The sequence below is a fragment of the Rhinatrema bivittatum genome, chromosome 3 (assembly GCF_901001135.1).
Source record: "Rhinatrema bivittatum chromosome 3, aRhiBiv1.1, whole genome shotgun sequence".
Taxonomy (NCBI): domain Eukaryota; kingdom Metazoa; phylum Chordata; class Amphibia; order Gymnophiona; family Rhinatrematidae; genus Rhinatrema; species Rhinatrema bivittatum.
In genome coordinates, this window is record NC_042617.1 from 216,025,376 (window position 1) to 216,049,014 (window position 23,639).

At 45.6% G+C, this 23,639-nt stretch overlaps 1 protein-coding gene across 1 annotated transcript in view; it reads left to right on the forward strand.

The window, feature by feature from the left end:
• Positions 1 to 23,639, forward strand: part of COG2 (component of oligomeric golgi complex 2) — a 237,479-nt gene that overhangs the window by 147,722 nt on the left and 66,118 nt on the right. Inside the window, exons 11-12 of the mRNA XM_029594187.1 lie at positions 921 to 982; positions 19,572 to 19,723. Of these exons, the coding sequence (XP_029450047.1) occupies positions 921 to 982; positions 19,572 to 19,723 (214 nt within the window). The remainder of the gene's footprint in view (positions 1 to 920; positions 983 to 19,571; positions 19,724 to 23,639) is intronic.

Consider the following 23,639-nt stretch of genomic DNA (forward strand, 5'->3'; position numbering starts at 1 on the left):
ATTGCATGCTTATCATTTAGCTTCCCTTACTGCTGAAAAGAATGACAAACTTGCTTCCTTTCGTAATATTTGGCAACCATTTATGGCCTATATTAACCGACTGTAACTTACCATTTTTATATGCTATGGACTCGGACTTTTGGCATCCATAGGGTCCGAAGCTCCTTGCGGACTTTGCTTTTTGTGGAGACACACCATGTGAGATTATGTTCCTGCATATTATATGGATTGTACCCAGGTCACCATATATGCACCAAACTGTTCATTTGCTTGTTTATTTTGTAACACTCAGCTGTATTGGAGGGAGGGGACATGTACGATATTGCAATTTTGCATACCTTTTGTATTGACAGTTATGAGTTGTACTGTTTTCTATGCTAAAATTTTAATAAAAGGAAATTAAAAAAAAAAAAAAGTTCTTCAAAATTTGCAACGTACAAGCATGCTACTGATGGTGCCATGGTTAGGGCCTTTGTCGAGGTTTCTTTGTTCAGGGCTTTCACATTCAACGAAAGTTTTCAGCTTCTATTAACATTTGAATTGCTCAGTGGCTGTATACATGTCTATTGGATTATTAAGGTCATTTCTACAGTATTTTTACAGCATTTTAATACAATATTGTTAACCATATTGTGTATGATATGTTTGTATCGTGTCACTATTTTGAGTGTTTTTTGTTTCCTGGTATTTTTTGTATATTTCATGCTTATGTTAAATTTCAAATAATGTTTTCTCAATAAATTTTCTCATTAGTGTTCTCTCTCTCTCTCCTTAAATATATATATAGTGCATGAGCCTGAATGTATATGTAGTTATTGGATGATAATGACCATATTTCATCTTTTTAACTATGTAAAGCAAAGTACTTAATGTGAAATACTGAACTTCACAAATATTGAACCAGACCTTTGTTCTATTAGGTTTAAAGAAATAGCTGGAAGCTTAGAAGAATCATTGTCTGAAGGCCTAGAAGAAACACCAGGTACATTTCTAAAGTAGTTTTATATCATTAGTAGAGCCGAACCAAAATATCACAGTTGCTTCTAATATGGGGATTTTCTCATGGGCAAGGTTTATCATGTCAATAACTAAAACTGGGGACAAACAGATGCAGATCTTTAAACTATTCCAGAGATTATCACAACTTAGCATAATAAGAAAATGCTTGGAATGATGGTTTCAATCTGAAAAATGCTCTGAATTCTGACAGTATCAAATATCCTAAATCTGCCTAAAGGTGAAAGAGGGCTTGCACTTGGTGGCAGAGATGTGCATTAGCCACAAGGCGATTTTAGCCTTTCATCCTTACTTTTTTCCACTCTTCAGACCAACTAAGGCTGGAGGATCTGGTGGAGGAAAGCAGCAATCTTTGTCATTCGAAATAAGGGAATTGTCAATCTCTGTGACTTCTATTGGCTAAATGTTGAATTCGCAGCCAAAAGCTGGTATTTATTAAATACTTGCTGCTACTTTAGGTAGTAGCCCCCTGGAAGTTTTCTGTTAGGAATGCAGTGACAGGTCTTGAGTTTAAAGTGAGTAAAATCATAAGGCCATAAAGGTATGGTACTCTTCTCCAATCTTAAACTGGTTAATTTTCTTATTATGTCTACACTGGACAATCAGATAAGCAGGAGACCCTGAGCTAAAAACAGAAATAGAAAATATTGTAAAAGTCAAAATATCTAAAGAAAAAGGTTTCAAATGGTGGTAATCAATTCCTTTATTTTTTCTTAAACATTTGGAGGTCACTATTCAAAGCTTGCCATTTAAACAACTTAGCTAGATATAACTTATCCAGCTAAATTACAAAATATATTCAGCGGCACAGCTAAACCACTAAATTTATGCATATATATTTGCGCTTAGCCATATGTTACAACTGGCTAAGTTTAGATCTGCTCTATGGGAAGGCTGATTGACCCCGTGAGTGAGGGAAACTGCAAGATATGGCATCGGGTAAGGCCCCAAAGACCCAGTGTGATGGTGGACAATGCAGCCACTCCCACCCAGAGCAAGGTCTCATCGGATTCCTGGACCAAAAGAAACATTCAAAATTGTGCTGGGAGTCTGCCTCCTGACTCATCCCACAGGTATGTTGGGAAAGCTGCTCTCTGTTGGCACTGTCTCATGGATCCGCTTAGCATGATGAGGCTCGGAATGCAATAAATGCAAGGGATCCCCTCCAGGGCCATCCCTCTTGACACCAATGAAGACATCACTGTCTGCACAAGGCTCTGCTAGAGCAGGTACTGCCTTGACCGTGAGACAGGCACTATCAGTCTCTGGCAACTGCATCCATGGCACAGATAGGCTCTGTGGTGCTAGGTTATTTATTCTATCCAGATGTACCAGTCTCTGCACTGTGTAGGGTGCCTTCAATGGCTGTGGGGCAGGTCAGTACTAGCCAAGACATGTTCAGTTTCCTCAGCACTGAGAGGCATGCATCCATTGACGATGGAAAGTAAAGCACTGGTGCAGAGAGAATACTGTCAAATCAGAACATTCTCAGTTGCAGCTTCTTAAAGAGCTTGATTGTCCAAAGTGAACATGCCTTCTCAATAGTGGGACCTATCTTTTGGAATACACTACCAGTTGCTATTCATTCCATCATGGATCCAAAACTGTTCAAGCATGCCCTGAAAACCCACCTGTTCAAGCAGGCCTTTAACATCTCAGACTAATTCCAGCCTTTTCCCTAGCAGCCTTACTTCTGTCTTTATACCGTTTCTTCCTGATGTTATTCCATTGGTATCAAGTTCAGCAAGTATTTTGTATATTGTATTTTATTATTATGTCCTTTTATTTTGTATTTATTTATTTAAATTCTTTTAATATACCGATGCTCAAGATAAGTCTTATCGTACCGGTTTACAGTAGAACTAGGGGAAACCATTTAACTAAATGAGAGAAAGTTACAATGAACAGGGAGTACAATTCGGGATATTTAAGCGAGAGAGAAATAATTTAACAAAACGTAACTAATAGTAATGCAGGATAGTACAAATTAAATTGATTAGCATGGAGAGCTAAATTAACATTTAACATAAATAAGTAGATTCGAACATAACAGGTTCCTTTAGATACTTGGCTGTGGAGGCATCATACCGGGGTGATGACCTGGGCCAGGAATGGGGGAGTGGAGAGGAAGAGGTTATAGGAGAGGAGGAAAGGTAATGGGAGCGTAATAGGCTACGTTGCTAGTTGAGAAGTGTCTTATCCGGGGAATGCTTGTGAGAACAGCCAAGTTTCCAGTTTCTTTCTAAAGGAGAGATGGCTTTGTTCCTGGCGTATATCTGAGGATTAATGAGTTCCAATGATGAGGTCCCGCGGAGGACAGTGCTCGTTTTTGAATGGAGTTGTGAATGATGGCTTTGTGTAACCCGCCCAAAACTTTGTATGTCTTTGTGTAACCCGCCCCAAACTATTTGAAGGGGTGGGAGTTAAAAGGTTTTAAATAAATACTTACCATAGCTGATAATCCGACCTGACTCTAGCCAGCAGACTGCATTGGTGCAATTGGTGCAAAGCTTGTTGGCAGCAAGTGTGTCCCAGGCTTAAGTGATCACTCCACGAATCTCCTCCTTGATGCTCCCAGCCATTGTGGGACTCAATGACAAGCTCATCTGGGCATCAGAAGAAGATGTTTCCCTATTTATTTCAGTACAGAAGGCCACTCCACAAACGGTGGTCAGCTGTCTAAGTTATTGAGGAATTTAGCTCCTTGTTTCCTGAGAGGAAGAATCAAAATGTTCCTATCTAGGATGGATACATTTTTCCCACAGAGCAGGGTTCAGGAGAGTCCAGAGATACTAGTGCCTTCTCAAGGAGTTTTGACAGGTGGGGCGAATCCACTGGGCATTATGGCCAGTTCTTCTCATCTAAAGGCATCCCTTCTGGGGGATTCAGATAAGGAAGGAATCTTAATCTTTAATCTTTTCCAGTACTGACTACTGTAATGCCCTACTACTGGGCCTATCATACACCACAATAAGACCACTACAGATACTACAAAACACAGCTGCAAGAATTTTAACTGGTAAAAGTAGAAGAGAATATAACCGAAACTTTACTAGAACTACACTGGTTACCCATTGAACAAAGAATACAAGACTTTATGCACCATACATAAAGTAATACACGACGAAAAAGCAGAGTGGCTGAACACAGCCCTCCGCGTACATACACCCTACAGAAACCTGAGATCAGCAAACAAAGCACTGCTAACTATTCCCTCAGTTAAGATAGCCAGACTAACTCAAGTAAGGGATAGGGCCCTTACTTGAGGGCCCTATCAAGTAAGGGATAGGACCTCCAATATGGAACAATATGCCATTAGAAATCAGACTGCAAAGAAACATCAAAACCTTCAGAAAAAGTTTAAAAACATGGATATTTAAGCAAGCATACCACAAAGAGAATTGAGAGGAGAACCCAGGGAAATGTTGGTTGCGCTCAGTCAAACTCCCACGCGCACACCCCTTTTTTCTTAATGCGTGTGTTTCTCATTTTTATACTCTAATTCTCTTTTATCTTTAAACAACAAAGAACTAGTCAAGTAATACTTTATCTTATAGCTGAGACAGAGAAAACTGGACATGACTTATAACACCCACCAAATAATAATATTTATGAAACTGTTACAGTATTTTTGATGGCACCTGTTTAATTGTTAGAACTCTAGACACACTATACAACATATAGTTATGAGCCCTATTGTGAACCATTGTGATGGCACCCGCTTAACGACGGTATAGAAAAGATTTTAAATAAATAAATAAATCGATTTAGTCGGAGTACCTGCCTACTCTGTGTAGCATCAGAGGTCCTATCCTCTCAGCCACCTTCCTGTCAGTGATTGGATGAGGAAAGGTTCACAGGGATGTCTTCCAACCCTTCTCCAGTTGTACTGAGGCATACTTTATTCCCCTCTTCCCCCAAGGACCTGAGTTATTCTTGGTTTCTGTAGAAAATAATGAGCAGGTTGTCAATCTCAGGAAAGAAGAGAATTCAAGAACAGATGACATAAGAACATAAGAACATAAGAAAATGCCATACTGGGTCAGACCAAGGGTCCATCAAGCCCAGCATCCTGTTTCCAACAGTGGCCAATCCAGGACATAAGAACCTGGCAAGTACCCAAAAACTAAGTCTATTCCATGTAACCATTGCTAATGGCAGTGGCTATTCTCTAAGTGAACTTAATAGCAGGTAATGGACTTCTCCTCCAAGAACTTATCCAATCCTTTTTTAAACACAGCTATACTAACTGCACGAACCACATTCTCTGGCAACAAATTCCAGAGTTTAATTGTGCGTTGAGTAAAAAAGAACTTTCTCCGATTAGTTTTAAATGTGCCCCATGCTAACTTCATGGAGTGTCCCCTAGTCCTTCTACTATCCGAAAGAGTAAATAACCGATTCACATCTACCCGTTCTAGACCTCTCATGATTTTAAACACCTCTATCATATCCCCCCTCAGTCGTCTCTTCTCCAAGCTGAAAAGTCCTAACCTCTTTAGTCTTTCCTCATAGGGGAGTTGTTCCATTCCCCTTATCATTTTGGTAGCCCTTCTCTGTACCTTCTCCATCGCAATTATATCTTTTTTGAGATGCGGCGACCAGAATTGTACACAGTATTCAAGGTGCGGTCTCACCATGGAGCGATACAGAGGCATTATGACATTTTCCGTTTTATTCATCATTCCTTTTCTAATAATTCCCAACATTCTGTTTGCTTTTTTGACTGCCGCAGCACACTGAACCGACGATTTCAATGTGTTATCCACTATGACACCTGCTGCTGTCCTTTTCTATAGGTTTTTAAGGGTCCACCAGTTGATGATACGGCAGACTCTCATGTTTATTTATTTATTTATTTTCGGAACTTTTATATACCAAGGTTTAGCGATTAGCCTTCATCCCGGTTTACAGTAGAACAATTTGTTACATCGAACAGGACAAGGAACATAGAACGGCAGAGATTACATCAAACTGTTAGATCGAACATGTCTTGCCTTCAGGTGGTTTGTAAGATTGAACTAAGCCTGTCCAGGTTTTGAAATAGTCTAGCTCCTACTTCACTCCATGGTAATGAAGTTGGTTTTAAAGCATGCAAAAAACTTCAAACCTCCCAGAAAGGACTAAACATCCCTGGATTTGTTTGGGAAGAAAGGTCTTCCAGGTTTCAGTGCTCAGTGGTGGTCAAAAAAGCAAGCAGAATATTAGGAAATAGGAAAGAAATGGAGAATATCATAGTACCTCTGTATCATACCATGATGTTCACCACATCCCAAAAAAGATATAGAAGAACTGAAATGGTTCCGAGAAGGGCAACCAAAATGATAAAGGGAATGGTATGGTTCCCCTATGAGGAAAGGCTAAAGAGGTTAAGGCTCTTCAGCTTGGAGAAGAGATGGTTGAAGGGAGATATTGTAGAGGCCTTAACAATCATAAGTGGAGGGGAATGGGTAAATGCAAATTAGTTGTTTACTCTTACTCTTTCAAAATTAAAATAAAGTAGGGGATACTCCATAAAGTTACTACATAGCACATTCAAAAAGAAATTGGAGAAAATATATTTTCACTCAACACACAATTAACCTCTGGAATTCATTGCCAGAGGATGTGATAAAGGCAGTTAACATAGCTTGGTTTAAAAGAGGTTTGGACAAGTTCTTGGATGAAAAGTTCATAAACTGTTATTAACCAGATAGACTTTAGGAAAGCCACAGCTTATCCCTGGGTGTAAGCAACATGGAATCTATCTACTATTGTGGGATCCTGGCATGTGTGACTTGGATTGGCCACTGTTGGAAACAGGATACTAGACATGACGGACCCATGATCTGTTCCAGTATGGCAGTTCTTATGTTCTTATAGATTGTGGCCCATTAGATTTTCATGGTGCAGTACCCTGCACAAGTGTGTGTATAAGCTTAAACCTCAGGTGTACTCAGAAGGCCTTCAACGGGCTGAGTTCCAACATGCTTTGGTGAATGCTGAGGAATGTGGTAAACAGCTGATCTGATCCACCTATGAGGCCTTCCACGCTGTGGCTAGAAATTCAGCTGTGTTCACTGGGACCAGGTACTTGCCTGGCTCTGGGTGAGTGGTCTCCAGAAAGATGTCTACGATTGCTTGGCAGTTTTCTCGTGCATGAGGAAAAGCTTGTTTGGGGCAAAGGGCTGATGATGTTGGTGCTGATCAAGGAGCATCAGTCCACTCTGTAGTCTGTGTATGTTGCCAGGGGATCAGCCTTCCATGTCCAGACATTCCTACTTTTTGTACAAATGGCCTTTTTAGCAAAGGAGGCCTTTTCTCATCTCATCCTTAGCATTTCCCATGTAAAGGTTGTCAGGGAAAAAGGTGACAGCCTAAGCCTCAGCCACAACTGCAGCCCAAGCTTGGCATCCATTTTTGATGCTTCTGATGCCCACTTCCCTATCCTCACAGGTGAGGGAAAGGATTTAATCCTTTTTACTAGAATGGGGCCACATCATGAAGGAGAAGTGGGTCCTGAGAATTGTGAAGTATGGCTGCCACATACAGTTCTTGCATTCTCCTCCAAGCCAACGGATGCCTGGTTTACAGTCCAAGTCCATGCATATAGCTCAGCTTCTGCTGAGAGATAACATTCCTTTGCAGCAGAAGTTCTGTTCCTCCTCACAAATATGGCACAGATACATCTTTTTTTCAACTCTTTATTTAAACAAGTTTTTCTGCACATATGTCCACAAATCACAAGTGTTTCTAACAGTTACATATAGAAGGTATTAACATGAGAGGCATAAGCTCAACATTGCTCAGAGTGTCAAGTAGTAATCTCGAATGAGAAAGTCTCACAAATACCGAGTCAATCTCCCAATTATCAGACTGATGCAGGTAATGGGAGATCATAAATCTGATAATACATACCCCAAATTTTCTCATACTTAAAATGTTCTCCTTTTAAGTCATCTTGAGTTTTTCAATGTCTGCTATTTCATAGATTTGAACCCTCCAATAGAATTATAAAGTTCCTAAATGTCGCAATGGTGAATCTGGCTGCAAGCAAGAGTTGACTGACTATAGAGTTCTATACTTCACCAGTACCAGTGACCCTTCCCATTGGCCAAGGAGACCTAGTGCACAGGAATACTCAGTATATCTGCTATTTCCTGCTTAACATGCAACCAGAACTGTTGAACACCTTGGCAGTGCCACCACTTACGTTTCCAGGTGCCTAGTTTATTATACCCCCTCCAAAAGAAGGGGATAGATGTTAGAGCATAAAACCACAGTGCTATAGGTCCTTTGAAACAGATTCACCATAATTTCAGTCTTCTTGGTACAAATGGTGAGGTGATGAACTGACGTCCAAATAGTTTTCCATGTCTTGGCATCTAAATCAAGGCCTAAAGCTTCATTCCATTCTTTAATCAAAGGTTTCTGGGTCTCCTTCCCATTTTTACCAGTAAGTATACCCTGGTAAATGGCTACTACACCTTTAACTATAGCATCAGAATTACATAAAAATCTTCCATGCCATTTAAAGATCTTAGGGTTCCAGCTAAATCAAAGTGGCATCCTAAGGCTTCCTGTTATGACCGCCGTCCGCGGCCGACCCAACTCACGTCATGTCATGCCTGACTCTCCGGGTGAACTCGCGGCTGTGGCCAGCCGCTCCCGCCGTGCTCCTCCTGGCTCTTTGTGCTCCACGTGGTGGCTGGGACACCGCCAACCTACTCTCCGACTCTGGGCCTCCTTAGGCGTGCATACGTGCCACCCGTCCTCCATTTAAAGGCCCAATGGCGGGAACTCCAGGGTCGTCCCCAGCTGATGACATCACAAGTCTGAAATACTTAAGCACCTCCTTTGGCCTACGCTAACCGACTTGCCAACGAGTTCCCTGAGCTCCTCTGGTTCTTGTTCCTGTTCTGTGGACCTGCGGTTCCTGCCTGGAATTTCTGCTTTTTGACTCTGGACTCTGACTCCGGGTACCTGCTCCTCAGGGGCCCCGCTCTGCGCTTCCATTACTGGGACTCTGTCTCCGCACTTCCCCATTACTCGGGGTAGCCGCAGCGCTACTACACCAGAGATCCTGTCTCTACGCTTCCCCGCTCCTCGGGGTAGCCTCAGCGTTACTACACCAGAGATCCTGTCTCTACGTTTCCCTGCTCCTCGGGGAGGCTTCAGCATTACTACACCAGAGATCCTGTCTCTACGCTTCCCGCTCCTCGGGGAAGCATCAGCACCTTGTTACCAGAGACCCTGTCTCCATGCTTCCCCGCTCCTCGGGGCAGCCTCCGCGTTCCACCACAGGGGTCCTGTCTCCACACTCCCCGCTCCTCTGGGCCTGTCCTGCGTGCTGCTGCATTGGAGATCCTTCCTCTGGTATACCCTCTCTCCAGACCTGCCCAGCACTGCGATAACATTAAACTGACTCTCTCAGTCCACGCTCCTCGGGGCACCCTGCAGTGCTGCTGCTGTGCAGGCGCCTGGAATCAAATGGCTGTGACGTAGGCAGTTCTACATCTCCTCTCTCCTGGGCCACAGCCGTGGTCCTGTTGCTTTTGTTTCCAGTCAATCTTGCCTCCCGACGGTGGGGACCTGTGGGGTAGCAACAACTCCCACCTCGGGCCAAGGTCCATGAAACCTACAAAACCTAACACTTCCTTTAATTGAAGGTAGTGAAACTGAGCGTGGGTAGAAACCTAAATTGAAATCATAGTCCTGACTGAGTGTATACAAATCTAGGTATCCATTGTCATTCCAAAGTTGGGCAATGGAAATGAGACCTTTATCCCACCATTCCCAGAAGTCAGGGGAAAAATACAGCCAGAAATAATAGGATTTCTCATAGATTGGAGCAATAGGTGACAGATTCTCTCATCCTAGTTATTTATTAACTTGTCTCCAAATCTAAAGAATATGTGCTATTATAGAACTAGTCTTACAAATCCTGCTACTGTGTGGAGACTAAGGGGGGCAGAAAAGGAAGCACTGCCAGGTTGATCATGTCCGCCTGCTCTTTTTGCAAAGCCACCCGTGTTGCATCACTGTTTGTGACCAGTCGGATCACCAAATATGTAAATTATGAAGCGCTATGCCACCTTGTGGTTTATTTAGCCACAGTTAACTAAGCTTTATTCTAGCCTGCCTATGTCTCCAGATACTTTTAGAAACAGAGCTGTGTAAGTGTAAGGCTGTGAATATATGAGCTGGGATAGAACATGGGATATGCTGAAATAAATACAGCAGCCTTTGGAGTATGTTCATCTTTAATAAAGCTATTCTGCCCGTCCATGTAATACGTTAACACATTTACCCAAGTCTGATTTTGTCTCGCCCAGTAAAGAACCATAATTCTGAGTGAATGGGTTCTTAAAAATTCTAGGGAGTTGTATACCTAGATATTTAAATCCCTCCTTCACCACTCTAAATGCAGACAAGCAATTCAGTAGTGTTACTTTTGCATAAAGAGGGAATAATTCTGATTTATCAAAATTATTTTTATAACCAGATAGATCCCCATATGTATGTAAGAGCTAAAAAAAAAAAAAAAGTATTTGACACACATGGAGCCATCATATATACCAGAACATAAGAAATTTCCATACTGGGTCAGACCAAGGGTCCATCAAGCCTAGCATCCTCTTTCCAACAGTGTCCAATCCAGGCTACAAGTACCTGGCAAGTACCGAAAAACTAAGTGCCGTATTTTTCGCTCCATAAGACGCACTTTTTTTCCCCCAAAAGTGGGGGGAAAATGTATGTGCGTCTTATGGAGCGAATATAAAAAAAAAACCTAAAAATCTAACAAACCCCTCCCACCCTCCTGACTCCCCCAAGACCTGCCGACTTAATTTACTACAATCCCCCACCCTCCTGACCCCCCCAAGACCTGCCAAACGTCCCTGGTGGTCCAGCGGGGGTCCAGGAGTGATCTCCTTGGCTTGGGCTGTCGGCTGCCAGTAATCAAAATGGCACCGCCGGTCCTTTGCCCTCACTATGTCACTGGGACCGACCGCTGCTATTGGTCTCAGTGACATAGAGAGGGCAAAGGTTGACCTGATTGACAATCTAGAGTATAAATGACCTGGTCCAGATGGTATACACCCCAGAGTTCTGAAGGAACTAAAAAATGAAATTTCAGACCTATAATTTAAAATTTGTAACCTATCATTAAAATCATCCATTGTACCTGAAATCTGGTGGGTGGCTAATGTAACCCCAATATTTAAAAAGGGCTCCAGGGGTGATCCGGGAACTATAGACCAGTTAGCCTGACTTCAGCGCCAGAAAAAATAGTGGAAAGTGTTCTAAAGATCAAAATCACAGAACATATAGAAAGACATGGTTTAATGGAACAAAGTCAGCATGGCTTTACCCAAGGCAAGTCTTGCCTCACAAATCTGCTTCACTTTTTTGAAGGGGTTAATAAACATGTAGATAAAGGAGAACCAGTGGATGCAGTGTATTTGGATTTTCAGAAGGCATTTGACAAAGTTGCTCATGAGAGGCTTCTAAGAAAAGTAAAAAGTCATGGGATAGGTGATGATGTCCTTTCGTGGATTACAAACTGGTTAAAAGACAGGAAACAGAGAGTAAGATTAAATGAATAATTTTCTCTGTGGAAAAGGGTATACAGTGGAGTGCCTCAAGGATCTGTACTGGGACGTGTACTTTTCAATAAATGTATAAATGATCTGGAAAGGAATATGACAAGTGAGATAATCAAATTTGCAGATGATACAAAATTATTCAGAGCAGTTAAATCTCAAGCGGATTGTGATGAATTGCAGGAGGACCTTGTGAGACTGGAAGATTGGGCATCCAAATGGCAGATGAAATTTAATGTGGATAAGTGCAAGGTGATGCATATAGGGAAAAATAACCCATGCTGTAGCTACACGATGTTAGGTTCCATATTAGGAGCTACTGCCCAGGAAAGAGATCTAGGCATCATAGTGGATAATACATTGAAATCGTTGGCTCAGTGTGCTGTGGCATTCAAAAAAGCAAGCAGAATGTTAGGAATTATTAGGAAGAGAATGGCAAATAAGACAGGACGTTATAATGCAACTGAATCGCTCCATGGTGAAACTACACCTTGAATACTGTGTGCAGTTCTGGTCACCGCATCTCAAAAAGGATATAACTGCACTGTAGAAAGTGCAGAGAAGGGCGACCAAAATGATAAGGGGCATGGAATGGCTGCCCTATGAGGGAAAGGCTAAAGATGTTAGGGCTGTTCAGTTTGGAGAAGAGATGACTGAAGGGGATATGATAGAAGTCTACAAAATCATGAAAGGACCTGAACAAGTTAATAGAAGGACCAGGGGGTACTCCATGAAGTTAGCAAGTAGCGCATTTAAAACAAATCGAAGAAAATTCTTTTTTACTCAGCGCATAATTAAGCTCTGGAATTCCTTGCCAGAGGATGTGGTTATAGCATTTAGTGTAACAGGGTTTAAGAAAGGTTTGGATAAGTTCCTAGAGGAAAAATCCATAAACTGCTATTACTGTAATTAATAAGCAGTAGTAGCTTTGATTTATCTAATGTTTGACTACTTGCCAGGTACCTGTGACTTGGATTGGCTATTGTTGGAAACAGGATGCTGGGCTTGATGGAACCTTGGTCTGACCCATTATGGCATATCTTATGTTCTTATGTTATGTTTAAGTGTTTTGTGGACAAGCTGCTCCAGTGCTGCTGCTGATGTTGTGGTTGGTGTAGGCTGGGGCACTGTCTGTGGCTTCAAAACTGGCAGGCTGATCAGGCTGGGTGTCAGTTGCATCCCACTGGTGATGTGGCATGGTGGATGGGAGGTGGGGACTGGCCAGCTTGGTCCCATGGCATCAGGCTGGAGAGGGTTAGATTCATGTCAAGTTGAAGGAGTGAGCCAAGGGGTGGAAGAGGCTGGTGCTCTTCTGGTGGCTGCTGCAGGTGCTCCTCCTTCTCTTCCTCGATCCACTGTGGCTGAGTGTCCAGTTGCAAGGCTGCATTTAGTACTGCTGCTGCTGCTGCACTGCTGGTATCTGAGGCTGTGCTGCTGGTCTCTTGGGCTTCACAGTTGGGTCCAGCAGTTTCCTGGGCAACAGCTGTGCAAACAAAGAAGACATAAGTATGAATGCTAAGAAGTGCACATGTACTGTTTTGGCCTAAGATGTGTACTTTGCATCAATGCCAAAATACGTGAACATCTGTAGCAGACTTGACATTTACAGGTGAGGTAAATTTACCTGTCTCGGCTCGTATGGTGTCCAGGGCCTTGTCTGTCCCCTAGAAGATGTCTGGTCCCAGTTGTTGAATCAGGCGCTCCTCCATGGGGGTCAGGACTATGGGGCCAGGGGCTTCTCCTCCTGTTGCGGCTTGCCACCTTGGTCTTCAGCTGGGCCTTCATGTTGCGGTAGCGGTGGGCCACCTGCTCTCCGGTCGTCTTTATTCTACTGCACCGGTATATGGCCTGGGCAATGGTGCGCCATGTCTTATTTATTTTATTTATTTGTTGGGTTTTGTATACCATCATTCGATGTAGCCATCACAACAGTTTAACAAATTCAAGTACAAATAAAACAGAGCGTAATAAAAATAAAGTACAATAACATTCAAGATAAAAATTAAAATACAGATTACATATTAAAAAAAAAATTAAAGAAAAAATAAATATTAAAAGCATATATAAGAATAGTCTCCCACTGTTAGTGTAGGAAGTATAAGAGGGTGCGAGGGTTATTATGAATCTTGGTATGCCTTGGTAAAAAGCCAGGTTTTTAGCTCCTTCTTAAATATTTTTAGACTCGATTGTCTGACCCGTGGTTTCACGGCACGGATCCCAAACAGCATGCTGTAGTTCTCAAGGACCCCGGTTATGAGCATCCTTTTGTCCTCGATGCTGAACTTGTACGCAAAAAGACAAATCTGCCCTGCTGCGTGGCTGCCGGCTGATCTAGAGAGGTGTCACTTTCCTCTATCTTTCACTACCCTCCCTCCCCCCCTTCCTTGCACTTACCTTCCAACTCCCCCCACTCTGCCCTCTCTGTCTAGCCCTACCTGCCATCCTCCTACCCGCACACTCACCTGCCTATCCCCATCCATGTTCCATCTTCTCCATCTCCTCACTCCTTACCACCTCTTTTCCACCACCACACAAAGACAAACAGTTGATAACACTAAACAGGGCAACTCACTCAGAAGTCGCTAAACTCCAGCTCCAACTCCACTAAACTCGAAGAACTCACCTCCATGACTCTCTCTCTCTCCCACACCTGACATACCTTCAAAGAACCAGCTGCAGGAAGCCATACGATAATGCGCCAGACATAAAACGATGTGTGATGCATAAAATGACAAGCAGCACGCTAATGTATTGTATAATGCGATATTGCGTCACACAATGCAATAAAATATTGCGAGTTCAACTTACTTCCACGATTCGGTAGATCAGAAATTTCCCTAACCATGCCCATTTTTTTTTAATCACAGATGCTAATGCGCCATATTTCTGCTTTATTTATAGCATTTTGATGAATCTAGGCCTTAGACAGCTAAAATAAGGCTGGCTAAGTGTCCACATATTCATTTAGTCGGATAACGTCTGAGTTATCCATCTAAATGCTTCTGAATATGAACCTCCTTATGCTTAATTCAGTGCATTTCTTAAAAGCAATGATTCTTGTTTTAAAAAGAATGCTTCCAAAAACCCAGAATTTGGAAATCGAATTTGAAAACAGGACCTTGTATTTTGATAGCAGTGTTGTCAATTTAAAAAAAAAAAAAAAAGTGCCGAGATCCCAGGATAACTAATTTTCACTGGTTAACTTTAGGTGAATTTTCAACTGAACGTAGCTGGCTAGGTTTTCAAGTAAAATTCAGTTTCCTAGCGCGTAGCAGATGGACTCAGGACCAATGGGTATAGTGTACTCCTGATAGCAGTTGGGAGACGGAGTCAGATTTCAGTCTGACGTCAGCCTACATATACCCGTACAGGAAGCTCAGCTCTTCAGTATTTCTCCATCTCCTAAGCAGATTGGGACACCACACGCACTTTCACAGTGTTAGAAATTCCAAACCAAAGAAAGAAAATGTTACCTCTATGAGACGAGCCCCGCTCTCCTGCGGTGATACCTAAGGGCCCCTCCCCCAGTCGAGAATTCCTGAGGTGATTTCTGAGATCCCTCAGAGGTAAGCATCGGTCCGGTAGCCGGCTTCCGGCGTGGACTTAGCCCCCAGAGTGGCTGAGAGGCAGCGGGTGTAATACTGAGCGCGGCGGTGAAGGTATATTCCCTCTCCTCCCGCAGCCGGAGACCGCCCGGCACGAGACCGGGAAGCGCCGAGACAAGGTAAGGTAGAAAACATTCTTAAAGTCTCTGGTCTCCAAGGCTCGGCTAGCCGCACAGATCGTCCTTCCGGCGTCTGTTCAATCGGGTTGAGCAGCCCCGTCCAGACTAGGCCCCAGTCCGGTGCAAGGATCCTTCCACGTGGATACCCTCCGGGGTGGGGGTGGGGGGGGGTTGCCATCTTGCCCGCGTGGTCGTCTGCACCATTTCCCCCTCTTGATCTCCATATTGTCCGCACAACTGAGCTGTGCGCACTGCGGCAAGCCGGGCGCACAAACTACTTGTGCGTACAGCAGCACGCGCATCATTGCCGGGCGCTCAACGGTGCGCTCAACTGTGCCGGGCGCACAGATAGGCCTGTGTGCACAGTGGCGCGCTCATCTCCGCCAAGCGCACATATAACGGCCTGCATGCACTGCGTCTGCGCACCCGGCGCGCACATCTACGCGCATAGACAAGTTTTGAGCCACTCCACGTGCACAATCATGGCACCGCTGGCCAAGAAATCCAAGGGACAAGCCCTTTGCCCAGCCTGCCACCTGAGAACTGCGCAACCCGAAGAGGTCTCTGCCGTGTGCCTGCAGTGCGAAGAGGCTCTGGGGGAACCGAGGCAAGGCCCCCCTCAGCCAGTAGAGGAATCCGGCTCCACCAATGATAGTACCCCGGACCTTTCTATCTCCGGCTCGGCCCTTCCTCAGATGGGCTCCTCTGGGAACGCCGCTGGATTCAATATAGACCCAGGAACCTTCTCCTGAGTGGAATTCTTCAAAGGGCTGCAAACCTTTGTTCAGGCGCAATTGGTGCCACCTGTGACACAGCCAGTCTCCACCAGAAGAGCAAAACCTTCCAGGCCCCTCTCAGCTTCCCCAAGATGTGCCTTCTCCGGGCAAAAGCCTCCCCTTAGGGGTCACAGACACTTCAGAGGAAGAGCCAGACCCCCTGGAGGAATGGGAAATCCCTCCAGGAATTGGAACCATACCAAACCATGATGCATTTCTTCTTCAAAGACGAGCTAACAGATCTTGTGTCTCTGAGCCTGAAGACGCTGGCCATCCCAAGCGCAAGTACCAAAGCGGAGTCAAAGACAAACTCTGTTTTGTTCGGGCTCCGTCAGGCCTCATGCTATTTCCCAATGCTGCAGGCCATACAACAACTGATTGACCTGGAATGGAAGGCCCCGGAGGCCAGCTTCAAAGGAGGACGGGCCCTAGAAGCCCTATACCCCCTGGAACCCTCAGCCAAAGAATTCCTAGGGTTCTCCAAAGTGGACGCCATGGTCTGTGCTATCTCAAAGCGCACTACTATCCCAGCCAAAGGAGGAGCTGCACTCAAGGATACCCAGGACAAACGTCAGGAATCCATTCTTAAACAGTCATTTGATGTCGCAGCTATGACCCTGTAGATCGCTTCCTGCTGCCCCGTGGTGACATGTGCCTGCTTGCTGCTCTCCATGGACGCAACCACTTCCGCCAAAACATTAGAACCGGCGATATCTTTCCTCACGGATGCAACCTCTGTCCTGGTGCGCACCTCAGCCAGGGGTGTCTCATCCATAGTGGCAGCCAGAAGGCAACTCTGGCTCAGACGTTGGTCAGCCGACACGACCTCCAAGACGAAACTCACGAGAATGCCCTTTAAAGGATCCCTCCTGTTCGGAAGCGAACTGGAGAAGTTAGCTGACAAATGGGGCGAATCCCCAGTACCTCAGTTACCGGAGGACAGGAGCAAAAGAAACCAATGCCCCTCTCCTTGAAGATCCAAGGGCAGAGGAGTCCAACGTTTTAGACCGTACAAAAACACATAACAAGCACCTCATCCCGCAGGCAGGGGCCAGTCCTTTCGGAACAGACACAACAAGAGGGGAGCTGGCTCAGGTACAGGCCCCGGCCGCACCATACAATGAGAATCAACAGACCCATCAACAGGAAGAAGCCATAGGGGGCAGACTTTACCCTCTTCTACCAAAGATGGGTCGAGATAACATTGGACAAGTGGGTCCTAATCATCATTCGAGAGGGATACTACCTGGACTTCCACAGCATCTCTCCAGACAAATTTTAGAGATCACCGTGCCACTCCCCCTCCAAGAGAACGGCAGTGGAAACCACACTGACAAAACTTCTCGGCCTAAAGGTGATAACCTCCGTGCCCACGCACCAACAAAATACTGGTCACTATTCCATCTATTTTATTGTCCCCAAGAAGGAGGGGAATGTTCAGGCCCATCCTGGACCTCAAGACTGTGAAGCGCTACCTGAGGGTACCACACTTCCGCATGGAAACCCTACACTCAGTCATAAGGGCAGTACAACCGAGAGAATTCCTGACTTCTCTGGATCTGTCAGAAGCCTATCTCCACATCCCGGGCCATCACGACCATCAGCGCTTTCTACGCTTTGCGATACTGGACCATCATTACCAGTTCTGGGCCCTACCCTTCGGACTAGCTACTGCCCCTCGGACGTTCACCAAAATCATGGTTGTAGTGGCGGCGACACTGAGGAAAGAAGGAATCCTCGTACATCTGTATCTGGACGATTGGCTAATCAGGGAAAAATCTCCAGAGGAAAGTTATCAGGCGACCACCAGAGTCAAGAATCTACTGCAGAATCTCGGGTGGGTCGTCAACACAACCAAGAGCTGCCTGCAGCCCTCCCAATCGCTAGAGTACCTGGAAGTCCGGTTCGACACCAAACAAGACAAGGTCATTCTTCCCCCTATAAGGAGAAGGAAATTGATGGCCCAGTTACGAAAACTGTTGAACTGTGCTCGCCCCAAGGTATGGGACTGCCTCCAAGTCATGACATCGACCCTAGAAGTTGTACCATGGGCAAGGGCCCACATGCGACCACTACAACATTCCCTACTGTCACGATGGAACCCGATGTCCCAGAACTACTCTGTTCACCTCCAGCTACCGGCAGAGGTGCGGACCCAGCTTCAATGGTGGCTACAAGAAGACCCATCTGAGCAAGGAAGTAAGACTATCCTCAACGATCTGGGTCTTGCTTACCACGGATGCGAGCCTACGAGGGTGGGGAGCCCACTGCCAGGAACTGATGGCCCAGGGGCAATGGGACAAGGAAGAATCGGGATGGAACATAAACCAACTGGAAACCCGAGCAGTCAGACTAGCCTGCCTACAATTCAGTCACAGACTCCGGGGCAAATCTGTCAGTCATGTCAGACAACGCCACAACAGTTGCCTACATCAACGACCTGGGAGGAACCAGAAGCCAACAGGTGACCCTGGAAATAGACCCCCCTAATGATGTGGGCGGAAGCAAACCTACAAGGGATCTCAGCCGCCCACATCGCGGGAAAAGACAACTTCACTGCGGATTACCTCAGCAGAGAGAGTCTAGACCCAGGGGAATGGACGCTGTCGACCACAGCCTTCCAGTTGATAGTAAACCTCTGGGGAACCCCAGCCATGGATCTTCTGGCAACCTGGTCCAACGCCCAAGTTCCCAAGTTCTTCAGCCACAGACGACAACCACAATCCGATATGCCTAGCCACTCCCCAAAATAAACGCCTTTAGTTATTCTCCAACATGCACATAAGTTATTCACACCAACCCCATAACACATGAACACAACCCCACCCACATATTTCCTCTGCAACCTCATACACACACATACACATGTTGGAGGAGGAGGGAAATGGGGAGCACAGTGGAGGAGAGAAAGAAAGAGTGGGAATCTGTGCAGGGGAGGAGAGGGAGGGAGGAAGGGTGGGTAGAAAATGTGGGTTCCCCACAAACATACAAAATACTACTTACACATTCATCTCTCATACCTACAGCACATACACACCATTTCCACACAGGTGAGCAGGAGAGTGGTAGGGGGAGAATGTGGAACGTGCAAGGGGGGAAAGTGCACACACATCCACACCAATACACCATACCACTCACACTCTCACACCAACCCAACAACATGTACCACCTACAACATCATATACATAAATACACCCCACCCATCACCATACACTGCATCCTCACTTCTACCCTACCTGCACTCCCACCTTCACACACACTCTGCAAGACTTCTGACACACCTTTACCCATGCCTTCCTTACTAAACACCCCACACAGTCACCAAGGCATAAACATGGAGTCTAGAATGGAGAGCTACTGGCAGGGTTGGCGAGTGAAGCGAGCAGGAGCACAACCTCTAATGTAATATATTTCTGATATGATGTGTGATTTTCAGTTTATTAATGTTTTGTATTTTTCTATATTTTTTAGGGGGAAGCTCCTTTTCCCTCCAGGCCACTCACATCCTGTGGATTAATCTTGTGAAATGTTGGTCAGATCAAATATTTTTACCTTTATTGAGTCATCGCCTTTGGAAACTTACTTTGCAGCTAATAGCTCGTTACTCCATGTTTATGAATGAGGTGAGACAGCTGTGGTTGTATTGCTCTGTTTACCGCTTGGATATGCTTATGAACTATAAACATATATAGACAAAAGGTAAAAATATGCTTTTTAAGTAAACAAACTTGCACTATATTCAATTATTGGAATAGACCCATAACTTTGCAACATTTACGAGCATTCAGAATTCTCACATGTAAAACCACTGGAATCACTCCAAAGATGGACCCTAATGCATTAGTGGCATACATTAATGAAAACTGTCACAGTATTTTGCAGTGATTTGATGTAAATTAGCATATCTTGACAACAGAAATCTTGATGCAAGTTTAAGTAATATGTCATAGTGTACAGTGAGGCCTGGTATGCTAGCTGGTGTATTGACCCATGCCACATCTCTAGATGCCAACTGTACAAGGCACAGTACCAGAGTTCTATGGAACAAAGTGTTCATTCTAAGAAAAATAAAGCTCATAGAATGTAGTTCATTTCTCCAAAGACAAGCAGGATGGTAGTACTCACACATGGGGTGACATCATCTGATGGAGCCTGGCACAGAAAACGTTTGGTACACTGAGCATGCCCAGCATACCGCTAACCACCCATCCATGAGGGGTCCGTCTTCAATCTCTTCCTTTCCGCAAAGCTGCTGCCTCGCAGTTGTAAGCTTGCACTTCTTTTCCAGAAAATTACTGTTATCTCTTCTCGTGTCGTGGAGGGTCCCTTCGTATTTTTTGTCAATTCGCGGTCTATTGCTGATGGTTTCATCTCCTGGTGGCCGCTGACCATCGACCGCGCACCACATACTTCACAGACCCCCATGAGGTCTGTGTCCTCTGCGTGGGGGTGTCCCACGATGTACACATTTGTGACCTCTGCGCCCAGATGACCCCTAAGGGCCGTCGGACATGCCTCAGCAAGATGGAAAAATTATTAGGTTCCAAAAAAAATGGATCTGTTGTCTGCTTCGAGGACCTCTACCCCGCTTGGGAAGGAGGTTCCAATCTCAACCCTGTTGGGATCGCCCCCTCAACCATTCCCTAGGTCTGAGACTGGAGCTGGGGACCGATCATGGTCTTTGTCATCCCGTTTCGAGTCGGGATCATCCCTGTCTCCCTCGGTCCCGGGAAAAGACCATGGTGATCATCGAGAAGGGTTGAAGCAACATTGACATCGGCCATCGTTCTCTAAGCCAGACCATGGACATGCATAGACATCGGTGCCTCCGATGAGGTGGTCTCGGGTGGAGAAAACGATTCCCTCCAACCCCTCTGATGCCTCCAGGTGGCCTCAACCAACATTGGTGGAGGGATCGGTGCCTCCTAGTTCCCCAGGGGATGTCCCAATTCCACCGCCACCTCCTCAAGCCATTTTGTCCTCTGCTGCCTTTGAGGAGGAGTTGGAGAGGCATGCTTGGTTGGCGGTTGGCCGGGCCCTGCAGGGCTTTGAGCCTCCAGTTCCACTGGGACTGCCACCGCCGCAGGAGCCGACTCCACAGGTGCTTGCACCATTATTGGAACGGCTTGATATGTTGCTCGGTGTTCTACCGACGCAGCTGACACCGATGCCCCAAGCCCCTTTGTGTCTGAAGGGAACACCACCGCCATTGGCCCCTAAATCGTGAGCGACTCCTCAGAGGAGGAAGGGTCATCGGGTTCGATGGCTTCTCGGGCATGCATGGCGCTCCGCCACCTCCCAGCTTCCCTAGGGCCATCGGGATTGGTTCTGTCAGTGCCTTCATTGCCACCGATTTTACAGATGCTTTTGGACCCATCGGCGCTCTACAGCCTCAAGGCCCATCGATGCCTTCGGCTCCTTCGGTGCCTTCAAGGCCTACACCTCAACCACCATTGGGTGTTCGACCCCCCCACATCCCCTGAAGGCTGCAGTGAAGGAGGGGCTTTTTATGACCCCTGAGAAGGGGAGGCATTCATGTCCTCCACTGAGGAATCTGAGGATCTGCCCTCAGAGCCCTCTCCACCGGAGGAAGGGCAAAAATCTCTCCGGAGGATCTTTCTTTTGCGGGGTTTGTAAAAGCCATGGCAGAATCGGTGCCTTTCCAGCTTTTAACAGAGCAAGACACCAGGCATAGAATGCTTGAGATTCTGCAATTCATGGATGCCCAGAAAGAGGTAGTGGTGGTGCCACTCCATGATATCTTCAAAGAGCTGGCAGCCCACCTTTGGGAGCACCCTATCTCGGTGCTACCGGTGAATCAGAAGACGGATGCAGTTTACCTAGTCCAACCTACCACCGGGTTCGAGTGCTGTCAGCTCACCCAGTAATCGGTGGTGGTAGGGAAGGCAAAGAGGATCCGCACCCATGCCTCAGCTCCTCCAGGGTGGGAGCATAAGGCACTCGATGCCCTTGGACACCGGGTGTTTCAGGGCGCAGTGTTAACTGCCCAAATTGTTTGCTATTAATTGTCCATGGGGCAGTACTCTAGTAACCTGTGGAAGCATGCCCTTGATTTTAGTAAACACCTACCACAGCAATTCCAGGAGGATTTCCAAAAAATTGTGCAACAGGACCTGGAGTGCGATAAGCCCAAAGTTCACTCTGCTTATGACATCTTCAAGACAGCCATGAGCACACTGGCTTCTGTCTTCAGCTTTCGTCCACTGGCTTATGACTTCAGCTTCCGTCCACCTTCCGTCCACTGGCTTCTGATGGGTTGAAAGATGGCTGTGGATAATGAGGGATGGGGACAAGGAGGAGGATTTGCAGGTGAGGAGGGGTTCCAAAGAACAACAAAAGATGCAGCTCTTGAAGGGAAGAACAAGGGGGGTCATATATTGTATATGTATATATATATTGAATATGTATATATATTATATCTGGGAGTGCTGCGGACGCACGCAGCACTCCCAGATAAACTTCCCTCACTGAGAAGACAGCATGCAAACTTTCCCAATCCCCATCATACACCATCGACACCTTCCGCTCTCGAAGACTTTTCATCAACTCTCAAGACATACAACCAGATCCCTCATCCCAATCATGACCTCCCCCTTCACGCAGTTGTTAGGTCTCACGATGTTCTCCCTTATGCTGCTCAACGCTCAGTCACTAACGAAGAAAACCCACGTTTTAAATGACTACCTCTTAGACTCAAAGCCAGACATCTGTGCCATCACGGAAACCTGGCTAAAAAGTTCGGACATAGCCCTTATAAATCAATTACAGTTACACCTCTACGACATAATCTCAATTCCCAGACAAAAAAAACGAGGAAGTGGTCTTCTCCTAGCTACTAAAAAAGATTTCAAACTCAATCCACAACCTGTCTAGATCCCAACCTCTACCAAACTTGAACTAGGTCTCTTTAAATCCAAGCATCTACAAATCCATCTAATATACGCTCCACCAGGACTGCTAGACTCCGATGCTTCCCCCTCATAGAAATAATAGCCACACTCATCAACATGGACTCGCCAGCCATAATCATGGGGGACTTCAACCTCCATGTTGACGCCTCTCCGCCCACCCCAAATTGCGAAGCGCTCCTCACTACTCTCGAAGCCATGGGATTTAAGCAAATCATTGATAAACCTACACATAAAGCAGGACATATCCTCGACCTCATCTTCGTCAACTCCAACATTTCATACAACAACGTTCCGATCTGGACCCCCATTCCCTGGTCAGACCACTCACTGATTTCTACAACCCTCATGATTCAAGGGAATCCTAAGCCTACTCAGCCCCTCTCCACCATCCACTTCAGGAAATCTTGTACATCTGACACGCTCAGAGATCATCTCTCCAAAGAACTCCCCAACCTGGACACCACCAACCCCAACACAGCCCTTCTGTCCTGGCACAATATCACAGAATCGATTGCAAATAAAGTTTGCCCTAATGCAGTCAAAACTATCAACCCAATGCATAAAAAGAAGCAACCCTGGTTCTCCTCCGAACTTAAGCAGATAAAAC